Below are 15,927 nucleotides of genomic sequence, written 5' to 3' on the forward strand. Positions count from 1 at the left end.
GCCGTTGCTGATCCATCTGATTGTTAATGATATTTTACATTTAACATCCTTGTTTTCTATTTGTATTTTCTATTGTGTTCCAAGGGAGATAAACACTGTGGTTGACTCCCTGGCTCGAAAGACCCTATCGATTACATGCTCGACGATTTAGCTAATTTCTAGTCCTTGGTTGCAAGAGTTATGTTTGCTCTCAAATCCATGAGTTGTTGCATGTCATAATAAAGGGAGAATGTTCTCTGTGCCGCAGCGCAGCCTGTGCCCAGGCACATGGGCAGTCTGTGCAAGGGGGAAGGATGGTCATTGCGCCCACCCCCATATGCCTGGGCGCAGGCTGCGCTATGGCACAGAGAACAACGCCCCTATAATAAATCACTGCTTCTTAACAAAAAAAATTCTTCCATGGGAGATACGCTGACAGCATAACATCATTTCTCAATTTCTTTCCTTTCAGATAAAATGATTTTACTGTCCTCATATGTAGGAAGCCATTTAACATTTCGTCGCATGTCATTAGCGCGCTCTCCTACGCCACATGCTCAGACAACCCTTATATACTTTTATCTTCAATCAGTGTGGAGGAGGTTTGTAAGACCATACGTTTGGAGTTGGCCTTATCGAATTCCTCTGCTTCCTTCCGCGGCATCGTGGTGCAAATAGCGCGACGGCAACTGCGTATCTCCGCTGCTGCCGCCACCACCACCACCGCCTCGGCCGCCGCTCTCAGTAGTAGTTTGCATTAACCTGTCAGTATCTCTCTACTATCTCTATTCTCTACCCGTCAGCCGTTCTAATTCGAAAGAATATATACAAGAGAACACGGGAGAGAATAACTGCGACCCTTATTCTGTACTATTTACATATATATGTTTATATGTTATTATTTCTCCTGAACCTGAAAACATCGGTTTAACTGTTTAAGTGACCAACACCAACGTCCCTTCTGCTGTCAACAAATTAGCTCGTCGAGATTCCGCTGGAGTTTTGGGGGCATATTTCGCCAATAGAACCATGACTTCTACCATAGGTGTGTCGTCCATGTACCAGACGCCGTCATTTGAACTTTGCCGAAAAAACTTGTCTTCTCTTTCTCTGCCCGTCTCCGAGAAGCCCCACCAGTTGGGAGTTTTAAAGGCCTCCAACAAGGGCTTCGAAGTTGCTTATTCTTGTTCCCTGAGAAGTCTGAGGGATGCAAAGCATATTCCTCTGTTCATTTCTTATGCAATTGCCACCCCGAACTCGGTCTTCAGTGAAGAGGCCTTCAAAGGTCTTGGCGGCTTCTCCCAGTCCCAGGGGACGCTGGAAGTGAAAGATGAGGACGACGATTACCAATCGGATACACGTGAGTTCGGGGGTGAGCAAGGAGGAGACGACGAACTTTCCATCGCCAATTTGGGTCTACCAATGGAGCTGGTCGAGTCCCTTGAGAAACGAGGGATTACACATCTTTTTCCCATTCAGGTAAGACTTTCTCCTTTTCAATTTTCCAGGTTTTACTTATCGCTCCATGGTTTAGTTGTATCAACTAGCTTCTCATTTCGATACTTCCGGATGTTGGGCGGGGGATAGGGAGTTGTAGGTGATACTGTGCGAGTGATTAATTCCACTACCACTGTTGGAAACATTTTATTCTCACTGTTGCTGTTATTTTTTATTATCATTTTGTGTTGTTGTTGGAGTTAATCAGGAATATATTTTCCTTGTCCGGTATGGGGTCACATGGCAGTCCATTGGGCAATCAAACTATCTAGGCATGTTATCCACATCAGCCATAGTTGGGGTTAAGTTTCAGCCAAATTGGACCTAAATATCTGACTGTGGAAGGCCCTTTCATTTTACTGAAACTGGAGTTGGAACAAGTGCTCTCTATGGCATAGGATGTTGCATGCCATTTCCTATGTACACTATTCTCCTCCAGACTCAGGCTTCCGAAAGTTTTGGTTAAGCTCGTAACATCGATATCAATGCAATGTTTGTTCCTCATCTGGTTTGAATCGGTGTCGCGGGCCTCTCGAGTGATCTACACGTGAGGGGGCATGTACACTGTTGTCGGCATCCTATGTGGCAATGTGGCATGAATCGAATTAACTCTCACCTATGAATTGGATGGGCTTTGGCTCTAGCTCTGGCTTTGTCTCCAGCTTTGGATCCACCTGGTCGAACTTCTCGTGGAGGGATGCAAATCTATCACCCCCATCACCTTCTTCTCCATTGCCATTGCCATCGCCATTGCTAGACAGGTATGGTGTGCAAGTGTAGCCACTAGAATGTGATCAATCAATGCCCTCATTATCATCCCTGCCAGACTGAGACTCAAAAGAGCGGGGATTTTTTGAGTGAGCTCGGCCCTCTCGAGACGCCATAAACTCGTTGATATCAGAATCCGTCTGACTAGCAATCTCAAAGTCAGGCCTCCCCTTATGTCGATCCATGACAGGGTCACCTCGATCCCTCACCCACTCGTAGAAGAGATCCTCATCATCATTTGCCTCTTCCTGAAAAATGTTGCTATACTCGATTGCGTCTTTATCATTTTCCATACCTATGCGTTGTGCTGTTTAGTCTCATGTTATAGTGCACACATACACACACACACACACACACACACACCAACTTCTCCAACCATACGTGGCCCAATCTTTTTGTTTTGCGTGGGAGAGCACCTTAATTGCTATCTTATTCAAGTGAGGCACATCACTCCCATATATTACCCATCATTCACCTATATTAGAGTATTAAGATTATTCTTGTTTAGTGATTGTACTTGGTACATACACATATGAATTGAATGGTGACAATACTAGAGTGGGCCTAGAGTTGTGGTTTCTCGACCAAACTTTGTAACTACACGGCCGAAAGTCCCAAGTGCATCCCTGAAGTTCTTTATCTAGACTCATTTCAAACATTAATAATGTTCGCATTAATATGAAATCGAGTAATTACATTCCTTATAAATACTTAACAAATTGTAAGTCTAACCTCATTATTGCACATGGACTGTATAGTTGGATTTCGCTCCAACTTAGCCACAACATCTATCACTGCATCTCTCACTGAGTGATCCATCCTAAGTCAACGCTTGTATTGGTACTTGGGATTGAAATAATATGTTGAGAATGATATAAAGAACTTGTCAATACTTATGAAGATTTGAATGGAATGTAATGACTTAGGTAGCTTAAAATAAAAGGATAAGACTCACCAGCCATATGAAGTGGATGCATCAGGTGCTTCTCCCAGTGATCCACAACAATCTTCAGGTACAACCTACCGCCATGTAGTATCGTTGCTTGCACGTAGTCCATCATCTCAATGGCTGTGTACATGTGTAGCAAGGTAGGCTTTTTCTCAAAGTCAACTATCCTTAATATCTTTTCCTCTGGCTTTAGTATAAGAACAATCTTCTTTAGGTCCTGCCAGAACTGGTCACTAGATATGGTCACTTGTGCTGCCCTACCGTGTGGCGAACCCAACTCCCTCCAACTTAACCAATCCTCTGAAGAAAACATAGACCTTAGACCAACCATCTTTCCCTCAAAGCTCTTTAGAGCAATGTAGTGGTGACGAATCTAGTAATGCTAGGCTCCACTAAATCTCCACCGTACTTGTACCTCAACATCTGTAAAGCACCACCCCCTCCTGTTATCTTGTAAAGTAGATAACAAGATGATGATATGAGGAAGACCTCTACATCCCCCTCCGCCTATGGTATGCTGTCTCCACCCCCTTCCTCTCCTCCACCATCCCCTCCTGCTCCCCTCTCGAACCCCCTGCATGGCCAGAATTCAACTTGGACTGCCATGTTCACACCTGCTGCTGGCCCTCATTCAAATGGTCTTCCTCTCCACTTTGTTACCCCTGCCTCTGTTGGCTCCTCCAAGGTGGCTCTCTGTCCCCCTGACTTCCTGGTTTCAGAAGCCAAACTTTGGGAGAATTGCCTCGTCGGGCATTTCCTTGACTCCGGACCTCCCTTCCACATGGTCAAGTTATCTCTCAGCAAGCAATGACGAGCCCGTGGTACCCTAGATACCTTTCTCCTGGACACTGGATTTTTCATTTTCAAAATTTCCTCTAAAGTTGATAAGGTTCGTGTGCTCGAGGGTGGCCCTTGGTTAGTTGGTAAGAAACCGATTTTCTTGCGTCAGTGGCCCTTGGTTACTGGTGTTCTTTTTTTGATGGTCTCAGCACCGTTGGCTCTGTTATTGGTACCCCTCTCTTTTCTGATGTGAGAACTGAGAACCAGAAGAAAGGACAGATTGGCTTATGCGAGGATTTGCATTGAGGTTTCTGCGTAAGACCCTCTCCCCTCTTTTATCACAGTGAAGGAGGGCGAAGAATTTTCCTTTGAGCAGGAGATTCATTATGAATGGAAGCCTCCTCATTGCGAGGTTTGCAAAACCTTTGGTCATGGCTCAAATTTTTGCGCACCTTCGGCCCAGACCAAATCTGTCGCTCCCCCTGCTGATGATGTCGTGGCGCCTGAACTTCACAATATCAACGATGGTGTTCGTCATGTCTCACGTGGAAGGCTTCGTTCCAGAACACCGCCGGAAAGAGAAGGGGTCTTTGCTTCAATCGAAACAGCAGCTTTCCCCCTGTGATCTGAACAGGTTCAGTCTGTTGGCTCCTGATGAGGACGATGAAGACTCTGACCTTAGCTCGTGCCCCAAAAAGCTCGTCTTTGAAGCAATTCCTCGTAGCAGGTCTAGGATGTCGTAAAACCCTTCTTTAGAGCTTTCCATTCTTGGCTCTCCTGAGGCTGCTACAGTTGCTGCCGCTAAACTCCATGGGAACCAGCCCTTTGGCATTTTGCGTTGCTACCTTGACTGCCCCTAGCTTCGCCTACAAATTTTTCTTCCTCGTCTGCAGCTCTGGTTTTGGGTACGTTTAATTGCTCTTTGCCTGTGGGCCCTACCTCCTCCAACCCCCCTGTTGCCCCCTTGGGCTCCCTTTCTTCGCTTGGCTTGGTCTCTCTCGACCTTGGGCTGGACCCCTCCTCACTTAAACAGTTAATCCCAATTTCCCTTCATTCCCAGGTTTGCCGGTATTTAACCCACCCAATTCTCTTAACCCGTCTGGTTACCCTTCTACCCCTCTGATCTTTTATCTCTCCCTCGCAATACTTCTTCTCATCTGACCAAATTGGCCTCCCCCTTTAGTTGCTCTTACCACAGGCGCTACCGTAGTGAAACGCTCTCTAGGTCTGTTATGCCCGGGCTCATTGAGCCTTTGCTGCCTCTCCCCTCTCCTTTCCAATGATCCAAGGATTCATTTGGAATACTAGGGGTTTGAACTCCCCTTCCAAACCTGCTGCTGTCCGTTTTCGCTTTCGCTCATCTCGTGCCAATTTTTGCTGCCTTTTAGAAACCCATATTAAAGAGCCCAACTCTTTGAAAATCTAAAATTCTATTGCTTCCGGCTGGTCCTTCCTCTCGAATTACCCCCACCATCCTAATGGCCTAATCTGGTTTCTTTGGAACCCCAGCAAACTCTCTATATCTCTCTTATCCTCTTCAGCTCAATTCCTTCACCTTTCCTTCTTGGACTGTTTGGGCCACTTCTCTTTCTTTTTCACTGTAGTTTATGCCCACAATTGTCATTCTCAAAGGATTTCTTTATGGGCTGATCTTCGATCAATTGCTAGCCAAATTGGGCATCACCCATGGGGCTTGGGAGGTGATTTTAATGTCTATCAGGTACACCTATGAAAAACAGGGAGGAGACCACTTGAATTTGAAGCAATAAATTCGTTCAATGAGTGTATTGAGGATATTGGAGTGAATGACTTGAGGTGGTCTGGCTTTCCCCTTACTTGGTCCAACAAAAGGGCTGGTATTCATCGAATCTCTTGCAAGCTGGATAGGGTGTTGGTCAATGAAGATTGGCTTTCTGCTTTCCCCTCTTTTCATGCTTCCTTTGACAATCCAGACATATCCGACCACTCCCCCATCTCCCTTGCTATTCAGCCTTTCACTTCTTTCGATCCAAAGCCCTTCAAATTTTTCGACATGTGGTCTTCTCACCCCTCTTTTTTATCCATAGTGCAAGAAGCTTGGGACAAACCTGTTTTTGCTTTTTCTACCCTCCTCATTGCTTTCTCCAAAAAGCTTTGAAATGTTAAGGCTGCCCTCAAAGATTGGAACATCAACACTTTGGCAACATTTCCCAGCAGGTTCTGGATTGCAATTCAGCTTCGGTTGCAGTTTGACAATTCCATAGTGCTTTAGCTGAAGAGGAAAAAGAGATTTCCTTTGAGCTCTCCTCCTTGCTAGCCCGTGAAGAAAGTTTCCTGAAGCAGAAATCTAGAATCAAGTGGTTAGATCTTGGTGACTCCAATACTGCCTATTTCCACTGCCCTTTGAAAGCCAGAGTCAATTCTAACTCCATTGTTCAGCTTACAGCTCAGGATGGTTCTATTGCTTCTACAGTTAAAGATATTAAGGACTTGGCTGTTCAACACTTAAAGGGAATCTTCAAATGCACTCAGGTGGACTCTACTCTCATCCCGAATGACTTGCTCAACAAGTTCATTCCCTCGGTTTACCTTGAATCTTTGAGCTCCATTCCCAAAGTAGAGGAGATTGTGGTAGCCATCCACTCTCTCAATGTGTTTGGTGCTCTTGGTCCGGATGGGTTTAGTACAGGATTCTTCTTAGCTACTTGGGACATCATCAAATTGGACCTTATTGCAGCCATTGAAAGCTTCTTCTTTAATCCTAATCAAGTTAAGGGTATTAATCACACTTTTCTCTGTCTCATCCCCAATAAGGAGGGTGCATCTGCTATGAATGACTTCAGACCCATTGCTCTTTGCAATCTGCTGTACAAGTTCATCGCCAAGATTCTTGCTCGAAGACTTATAAGTGTAGTGGATCTCCTTGTTAGTGACAACCAATCAGCCTTCATTCCAGGTAGAAACGGACAACATCCTTCTTTGTCATGATATTGTCAGAGGATTTGATAGGAATAATCACTCCCCCTCTATTCTCCTGAAGATTGACATCCATGAGGCTTTCGATTCCCTAAGGTAGGATTTCATTAGGCAAGTGATGACCAAGATGGGATTCCTGGTGATTTTTGTCAACTGGATTCAGGCCTGCAGCTCCTCCCCAAAGTTCTCAGTGTTAGTTAATGGCAGCCCGACGGGGTCCTTTAATGCTTCGGTGAGAATTCGGCAAGGCTGCCCCCTCTCCCCCTACTTGTTCACTTTGGCTTTGGAAGTCCTCTCCAGGAAAATCCAAATTAGCACAGATCAACAACTTATTACTCCTTTGCCAAAGTGTAAAGCTCTCAAGCTAACTCACTTGGCTTTTGTAGATGACCTGGCGATTTTCTCTAAGGCTTCCATGGCCTCTCTAGAATCTTCTTTGCTCTGTCTGCAGCATTTTCATGAGTTATCGGGCCTTTGTGTCAACTCTACAAAGTCTCTTTTGTTCTTTGCTGGGGTTTCAGAATTGGACAAAGCTGCTTTTATTGAGAGATCTGGTTTCCAAGAGGGTCAATTACCTGTCAAGTACTTGGGTCTCCCTTTAATTCCTGCTAGGCTCTCAGCTCATCACTGTACCCCGATGCTTGATCTCATTCGCAAAAGGCTTCAGTTGTGGAAATGCAAACTTCTCTCTTATGCAGGCTGGTTGGTGCTTATAAGATCAGTCTTGGAATCATCCTATATCTACTGGTCCGGAATCTATGGTCTCCCCCAAGCTACTATTAAGTCCTTGGAAACTCTTTTGGCTTCCTTTCCTTGGAAGGGTATTGATTCTTCAAGGTTCCTTCATCCCTTAAGCTGGGCTGCTGTGTGTCTTCCTCAGAAGGAAGGTGGCTTGGGTATTAGAAGAATCAAAGAACGTGAATTCAGCTGGAATCATCAAACTTATTTGGAAGATTGTCTCTAAAAAGAAAAGCATCTGGGTTGATTGGATTTACTCGGGCCTCCTTTGTCAGTATTCCATCTGGACGGCTTCAGCTTTGTTTGATTCTTCTTGGGTTTGGCACAAGATCTTAGACTCCCGCCGCTTGGTGCTTCACAAAATACACTCTCAGATTGGTGATGGTCTCTCTTCCTATCTCTGGCTTGACCAGTGGCACCCAAGGGGGATCCTTCTCCACTCGATAACCCCTCGAATCATATATGCTTCAGGTCTCCACAGGCTCTCGTTGGTAGTTGACATTTTAGATCAGACTGGCTGGTCCCTTCCTCCTACCTCTTCTCCGGAGGTTAACCCCATCTGGTAGAGGTGACAGTGTTACTTGGTTGGCATGCAATTCTAATGCCTTCGCCTCTAAATCAGCTTGGGATCTCATTCGTCTGAAGGGGCAGTTGGTCCTTTGGAGAAAGCTTCTTTGGTTCAAGCATCACATCCCCCGGCACTGCTTCACAGCTTGGAGGATCTTCTCTAATTGTCTTCCAACTCAGGCCTTCCCCCGCCATCACCAGATTCCTGTTTCGCCCTCTTGCTGCCTTTGCTGGAACAATGTGGAAGACACTGATCATCTATTCTTTGAGTGTCCTATTGCGGCAGCAATTTGGAAAGGTATCTTGATCAAATGTTGGCCAGCTCCTAGAAGAATCCTTCCTTTCTCCTATGAGTGGATTTGGATTGATATGACCTTTGCCGGTTCCTCTATCTGTGACACGGTCGGAAAGCTTGCTTTATGTGCAATTCTTAACCATATTTGGATGGAGCGTAATATCAGGAAATGGACCTCCAACTCTAGGTCTTATCGACAGATTTGGGATTCCATTTCTTTTGAAATTAGGGCGAAAATATCGTCAGCTCGACAGCTCCTCCCTCTTCTTGCCTTGACACTCTAAGGAACAGACTCATTGTTGTCTCCTGGGGCCTATCTTCCGTCTCTCTTGTTGCTCCTGCCTCTCATATTTGAGGCTTTGGCTTTTGATTCTTTGTTTTGTTTCTCCCCTTTCGGGGCCCTGTAATTTTTCTCTCCTTGGTAATGAATTTTTTATTCACCCAAAAAAAAAAAAAAAAAGTTTGTAAAGCATGTCCATGTTTGTACACAAATGTGGTCACCTGTCTTGCCCTCTTAACTACAACTTATACCAATGATCTCTTCCCCATGTCCTTTAGCATTAGGTCAATGCAGCAGGCTGCACATGGAGTCCAAAATAGGTGGTACTTCTTGTTGTGCATCAATCTTTCCCCAACCTTTTTCAAGTTGCTGATTTTGTTTGTCGCCACTTGGACAACATTCTGTACTCCCACCTCCTGTACCACGTCCTTCAGCAACTTATAAATATATTCTTTGCATCCTTCTCCTTGGATGCATCCACAGACTATAGGAACACAGTCCTACCATCACAATAGACCGTGAAGATGGTGATGGACTGTTTCATGGATCTAGTCCAACCATCACACATCACAGTCACTCCATAGATTTCCGATGTCCCTTTGTTTCAATGTACTCCTTCAACTCTTGTTTTTGTTGGGGCTAATAAACATTTATCAGTTCATATGCAGAGGCTCCTTCAGGGGTAAGGTTGCTTACATTTGCCCCTCCCAGACCCTGTAGTAGTGGGAGCCTCGTGCACTGTGACGCTCTTTTTCACGCAGAGGCTCCTTTATGCCTGGGCTGGTCTTCCCCATAGTGTCTAGCATGTTTGGTAGTATGGTCCCTCAATGGCATTTGCTGATGCTATGATAAAAGAACAACTTCGAGACAACACATTCTACTTTACCCATCCAATCAGACCAAACATGCTTTAACTTTCTCTGTCTGGCATCTAGAATGGCAAGTTCCTGCTGAAGGACCTTAGTGGTGCTGGGGTTGCCTTGACGTACTATGATCTCCGGAAAGGCAACTCCGTGACCTCTGCTTCTTCCTCCTCCCCCCATCTCTACACTGTGAAGAGGCACAACTACTACCTGCCTTTGGTACAGCTGCTCTAGTTTATTAACTCTTTTCCCCATATCTACAACCCTAACCTGCTCCATTTGATGTGTTACTCGGTTCGCTATTTGAGCATGCTATATCTTTCTCTTCTCTGCCTCTGTCTCCACATTAGTATTCATATAATCAATGTCAAAGTCATCAGAGTCGGCCCCTGCTAGTAGATGTCTCTCTAGTATTACCTCATCAAACTCCTCCCTTGCCCTTTGCTTTTCCAATCTCATCTGTCTTCCTCCCTTCATGATGGCAGCCATGGTCTGTTGCACCTCACTAGGGACCTTGGTGCATTTTGCTTTGGAACCATAGTTGTCAAGGCGTCACCTAGGCCAAGCCTAGGCGTCCAGGCGCTTTGGGTGACTTGGGCGCCTTGGATGCCTTGGTCGCCTACTTGGTGTCACCTTGATTTTTTACTGTTAGAACTGTTAGAACCGTAGGGGTATTTTGGACCCGCTTTTTGTTTCTTTTATTTTTCTGTTATGTGGGCTTTAGTCCTACATTGCTTAGTTGTATTTCTGTCCTCTATTCTCAAGGATATAAATAAAGAGCTTGGGGTGATCATTAATCATCTAAGTCTTACTCTAATTCTAAATCTTTTAACATGATATCAGAGCAGGTTTTGAATTAGGGTTCTTTACCTTCTATTTTCAGCTCCTTCTTTCTCTTCTCTCTCTCTCTTTCTCGATCTCCTCTTCTCTTCTCTCTTTTCTTCTTTTGTTTTCTGTTCTTCAATAGGGCAGCACTGATGAGGTGATCCATAGATCCAGTTGCTGCCCTTTCTCACCTCATTCCATGGTTAAATAAATTTTTTCGATATCAACAACACCTTGGCTGCGATATTTGAAGCTTCACATATTTGATTGATTCCATCTCAACTGTAAGGAACTAATCTCCCTTATTGAAGATCAAAAACTGCTGCAGGTTCCTTTGTTGAAATTTTTTTCTATCTCAGATCTGCCTTGAAGACCTCTTAGATCGATTTCTCCAAAAATAGGGTTTTTTTCAAAACCTTGACAAATATCGATCTAAGGGCTGCTGTCCTCTGTTGGGGCTGATATTTGGAGGTCTCTTCTAGACCCACACTCGAGCCAAGTTTCAGCTCAATCCAATGTTTTTTTGCAGGTTTCTCCCTACATCGATCTCAACAAAATCAGGGTTTTTTCCAAAACCCTGAAAAAATCGATCTTAGGGTTTTGAGCCTTTGTTGGTGCTGATTTTTTGAAGGCTGGTTCTCCACTTATAAAGACATATCTACTTCCAATTTGAGCCTCTAACAATTTAGTTTTTGGACCTATTCTTCCCTATAACGATTTCAGCCTAACAAGGTTTTTTTTTTCAAAACCCTGAAAAAATCAATCTAGGGGCTACACTTGTTTGCTGCTACTGATTTTTGGAGACACATCTTGTGACATTGAAAGGGGATTCTCCTCCAATTTTCAGCCTTTAATTTGAAGTATTTCTTGTGTTTCTTGTCACCACAGCCCTCCTTTGCGATTTGTTTTTTTTTTTGCTGCATTATGGGTGACTCTGAAGTCTCTATTGGCACCTTTACTGCTGATGGGCGTGGTAGGAATGACAACCGTGATCTCCTCCCTAATCCTATCAAACTGGATGGGAGCAATTATTTGATCTGGTCCCGTTCAGTTTACTTTGCTATTGCTGGCCGTGGGCGTACTGGCCATATTGATGGTACTATCACCATTCCGACTGCTCCTGGCACTCTCTTGACCAGATGGATCTCCGACAATGGTATATTTATGTCCTATTTGATTGACTCAATGCAATCTGACCTTGCCAATGGTTTTCTTCTCCTTGATACAGCCCATCAGATTTGGTCTGCTTGCAAGGAGACATATGGCCAGCTTGGTAATAATGCACAGGTGTATGAACTTTGGAAGAAGTCCAATCTACTCAAGGGGAGTTATCTGTCTCCAAATACTATGCTACTTTGCGCGGCCTCTGGCAGCAACTGGACCATTTTTCTGATTACCATCCCACTACAGCTGCTGATATCACTGCATATAAGAAGCATCTGGACAAAATCAGGGTGTATGATTTTTTGGTTGGTTTGAACATGGGAGTATGACCAGATCTGTGTTCAAGTATTGGGTCATTCCCCTTTTCCCGCACTTGAACAAACATATGCTTTGGTCTCCTTTGAAGAGAACTGTCGGGCTGCTATGCTTCATCCTCCTGTTACTGACAGATCAGCCCTCCAGTCTGCTACCCAGGCTACCCCTACACCTGTCGGACATGTTTCTCTTGGTGATTCTACTATAGGGACTGTTACTTGTGAGCATCGTCACAAGCCTTACCACACCAAGGAGAAGTGTTGGAAGCTTCACGGGAAACCAGCTGAGTTTGAGGCTAAACGGGCTGCCAAGAAGAAAACAAAAAATAAGGCAAACCACTTTGAATCTGTTCCTACAGCCCTGGCTACTGACACTGGTCTATCCCAAGATGGTTAATAGGCTTTCCTACGAATGATAAGGTCTTCTGCTGCTGCTGCCTCTACTACATCAACTCTTGCCACCTCTTTTGCTCCTTCAGGTTCACACTATGCCCGGTCAGGTATTCCATTTGGTGGTCATTGTGCTTCTGTAGCTTCCCATCCTTGGATCATCGATTCTGGGGCTATGGATCACATGACCGGTTCCTCTAGCCTGTTCCATCGGTTCTCCCACTTCTGGGAAAGACAAGGTTAAAGTTGCCGATGGTTCCCTTTCCTCCATATCTGGAAAAGGAATCATCAACTGCACTTCCTCCATTACTTTGTCTTCGGTTTTGCATATTCCTAATTTTACTACTAACCTTCTTTCCATTAGTAGTCTTACTCGTGATCTTAACTGTAAAGCGACTTTTTTCCTTCCCATTGTGTGTTTCAGGATCTGACCTCTGGAAAGACGATTGGATTGGGTAAAGTGCATGGTGGCTTGTACCTGCTTGATGATGGTCGTCTCACTCCACCCCCGTTACCATCTACACATCGGAACTCTTTAGTCTCCTTTGAAATTTACCAATGACACCCTAGATTAGGTCATCCTCCATTAGGAATATTAGTATAAAGAATCCTAGAACCTGTAACCAGTGCCTGGCAAAGAGAAGAGAAAAGATAGAAAGAGATAGAGAAGAAGAGAGAAACAATGGGAGAAAAGGGTTGTGCGATAGAATGTTACATCTACCATACTAGCCAACACATATTTATATTAAGCCAAAACAGAATTACAAAAGGAATATAACTCTTACATAATTAAGCCTAAAGCCTAAAACAAGAAACTTACGTAGACTAGGAAACTAACAATTAAAGACATAAACTAATAAAAGGAAACCACGATAGGGAGACTCCCCCAATCATGTTACATATCTCTTAACAATTAGCATCTTTATTTCCTACTTTAGTCAAGCCATGTGATAAGACCGATTTTTTTTGTGAGACTTATGTTCTGGCCAAACAGACACGTTCTACTTATTCGATTTCCAATAAAAGGAGTTCTTTACTTTTTCACTTGGTACATTCTGATGTTTGGGGCCCTAGTCGTAAAATTTCCCTTTCTGGTCATCGTTGGTTTGTTTCTTTTATTGATTGTCATTATAGGCATATATGGGTTTATCTTATGCACACAAAGAGTCAAGTTTTTTCCTGTTTTCAGCATTTCCATAAATTGATCCAAACTCAGTTCCAGGCTAATCTCAAGGTTTTGAGAAGTGATAATGGCACCGAGTCTAAGGAAAAGCAATTTCAGAAGTATTTGGCTGATAATGAGATTATTCATCAGACTAGTTGTGTCAATACCCCAGCCCAAAATGATGTGGCTAAAAGGAAGAACTGACATTTGTTGGAAGTGACCAGGGCGTTGATGTTTTCACGCCATATTACCTCCCAATATTGAGGGGATGCTATCCTCACTACAACCTATCTCATTAATCGCTTGTCTTATTGTGTTCTTGACTCCCGCAGTTCGGCCGAGCTTTTACGTGGGAATTTCACCTTTGTGGTTCCTCCCAAGGTGTTTGGTTGTGTGTGCTATGCCAGAGACACGAAATCTCATGGTAAACTTGACCCTCGTGGGTTGTGTTGTGTTTTCTTGGGTTACTTTCCAACCCAGAAAGGTTATAAGTGTTACCATCGCCCTTCCCATTGTACTCTTGTCAGTATGGATGTTGTTTTTCATGAAAGTCTTTCCTACTATCCATCCCTACATCTTTAGGGGGAGAATTCTGGATCTAGTGAAGATATGTTTGTGTTTCCTCCCCCTGAGGCTCCTCCTCTCCCGTCTACTTTGGAGCCTATTTTGGCTGCTGCCCAGCCTCCTTTGGATCCTATTTTGGTTGCTGTCCAGCCTACTTTGGAGCCCACTTTGGCTGCTGCCCCTTCTTCCGTAGGGATCCCTTTACAAGGGGAGCATGTAGAAAATAATGATGGTCATGTTCCTAGTTAGGGGGAGTTGACTCCAATCCAGAAGGCCATCAGTGAATCTTAGAAGAGAATTGACAACTCGAATGTTATCACCTACCAAAAGAGATGCTCCAAAAGAGGGTAGCATCAATCTACTGTGGCACCAGTACCTATCCAATTGCCGGCTCAGGATCCAGATGCTCATCCTCCTCCTGGTGAGACTTCTCCTTTCGAACTACCTATTGCTCATCACAAAGGTACTAGGACTTGCACCTTGCATCCCATTTCTCGCTTTGTTTCTTATAGTTCTCTTTCTCCGTCTTTTCGTGCATTTGTGCCTTCTCTTTCTTCTGTTTCTGTTCCTAAAAATTAGCAGGAAGCTTATGCGGATGGAAAATGGAAGGCAGCTATGTTGGAAGAAAAGAGAGCTTTGAAAAAAAAATAATACTTGGGATCTTGTAGATTTTCCTCCAGGGAAAAAACCAGTGGGATGTAAATGGGTGTTTGTGGTCAAACAGAAAGTTGATGGCACTGTGGATCGATATAAGGCACGTCTGGTTGCAAAAGGCTTTACTCAGACATATGGGATTGACTACCAGGAGGCCTTTGCTCCTATTGCAAAGTTGAATACAGTTCGGGTTTTGCTATCTCGTGCAGTCAATTTTGGATGGGATCTACAACAGCTGGATGTGAAGAATGCCTTCCTAAATGGAGAACTTGGTGAGGAGGCATACATGGATATTTCACCAGGGTTTTCTTGTGAAAGTAATCAAGGTAAAGTGTGCAAATTGAAGCAAGCACTTTATGGGCTGAAGCAGTCACCTAGAGCTTGGTTTGGTCGGTTTCACAAGGCCATGATTTCTGTGGGTTATAAGCAAAGTAATGCTGATCACACTCTCTTTAAAAAGAGGGCTGGAAAAAACCTCATTGTTCTAATAGTCTATGTGGATGACATTGTGGATACTGGCAATGATGGTGATGAGATCAACCGGTTGAAGAAGTTTCTTGGGCAGGAGTTTGAGATTAAAGATCTAGGGAAGCTACGGTACTTTTTAGGGATTGAGGTTACCAGGTCTTCTAAATACATCTTTCTCTCCCAAAGGAAGTATGTCCTAGACTTCTTGTCTGAAACTGGTTTGTTAGGATGTCACCCTTCAGCATGGTATAAAATCTCGCGATATATCGGCGATATATCGCCATATTTCGTGAATCTCGACATGTCGGAGATACGAAACACTTCCGAAACAAAAAAATACAATATCTCGTCGATATATCGTGATATATCGACGATATATCGTGGATCTCACGATATATCGCGAGATATTGTAAAAGTGACAAATAGTGTCACACTAAGGGCCTTATAATTTCATATTTGACTCTTGGTCGATATTTCAAGAGCTGTAAAATCAAATTTTCTCTCTTCTTCCTCATTTTTGCTTTTCTTCCTCCCTTCCAAGCCTCATCCAAGCATTGTTGAAGCTCCTTGTCGCCGGGAAGACGTCGGAGGGTCATCTAAGCTCATCATCTAAGCCTATTTTCATTATTTAAGGTAAATTCTATTTCTCTAAAACTATTTTTTTAAAAAAAACTTTGTACAAATGTTGTTGGATGTTGATGATATTAATATA

At 43.9% G+C, this 15,927-nt stretch overlaps 1 protein-coding gene across 1 annotated transcript in view; it reads left to right on the forward strand.

The window, feature by feature from the left end:
* Positions 1–592: 592 nt before the first annotated feature.
* LOC122670902 (DEAD-box ATP-dependent RNA helicase 3, chloroplastic) overlaps positions 593–15,927 on the forward strand; it is a 114,248-nt gene continuing 98,913 nt past the window's right edge. The window contains exon 1 of the mRNA XM_043867929.1: positions 593–1,458. Within this exon, the coding sequence (XP_043723864.1) occupies positions 1,009–1,458 (450 nt within the window). The 5' untranslated portion in view covers positions 593–1,008. The remainder of the gene's footprint in view (positions 1,459–15,927) is intronic.

The sequence above is a fragment of the Telopea speciosissima genome, chromosome 8 (assembly GCF_018873765.1).
Source record: "Telopea speciosissima isolate NSW1024214 ecotype Mountain lineage chromosome 8, Tspe_v1, whole genome shotgun sequence".
In the NCBI taxonomy this organism is placed as follows: Eukaryota; Viridiplantae; Streptophyta; class Magnoliopsida; order Proteales; family Proteaceae; genus Telopea; species Telopea speciosissima.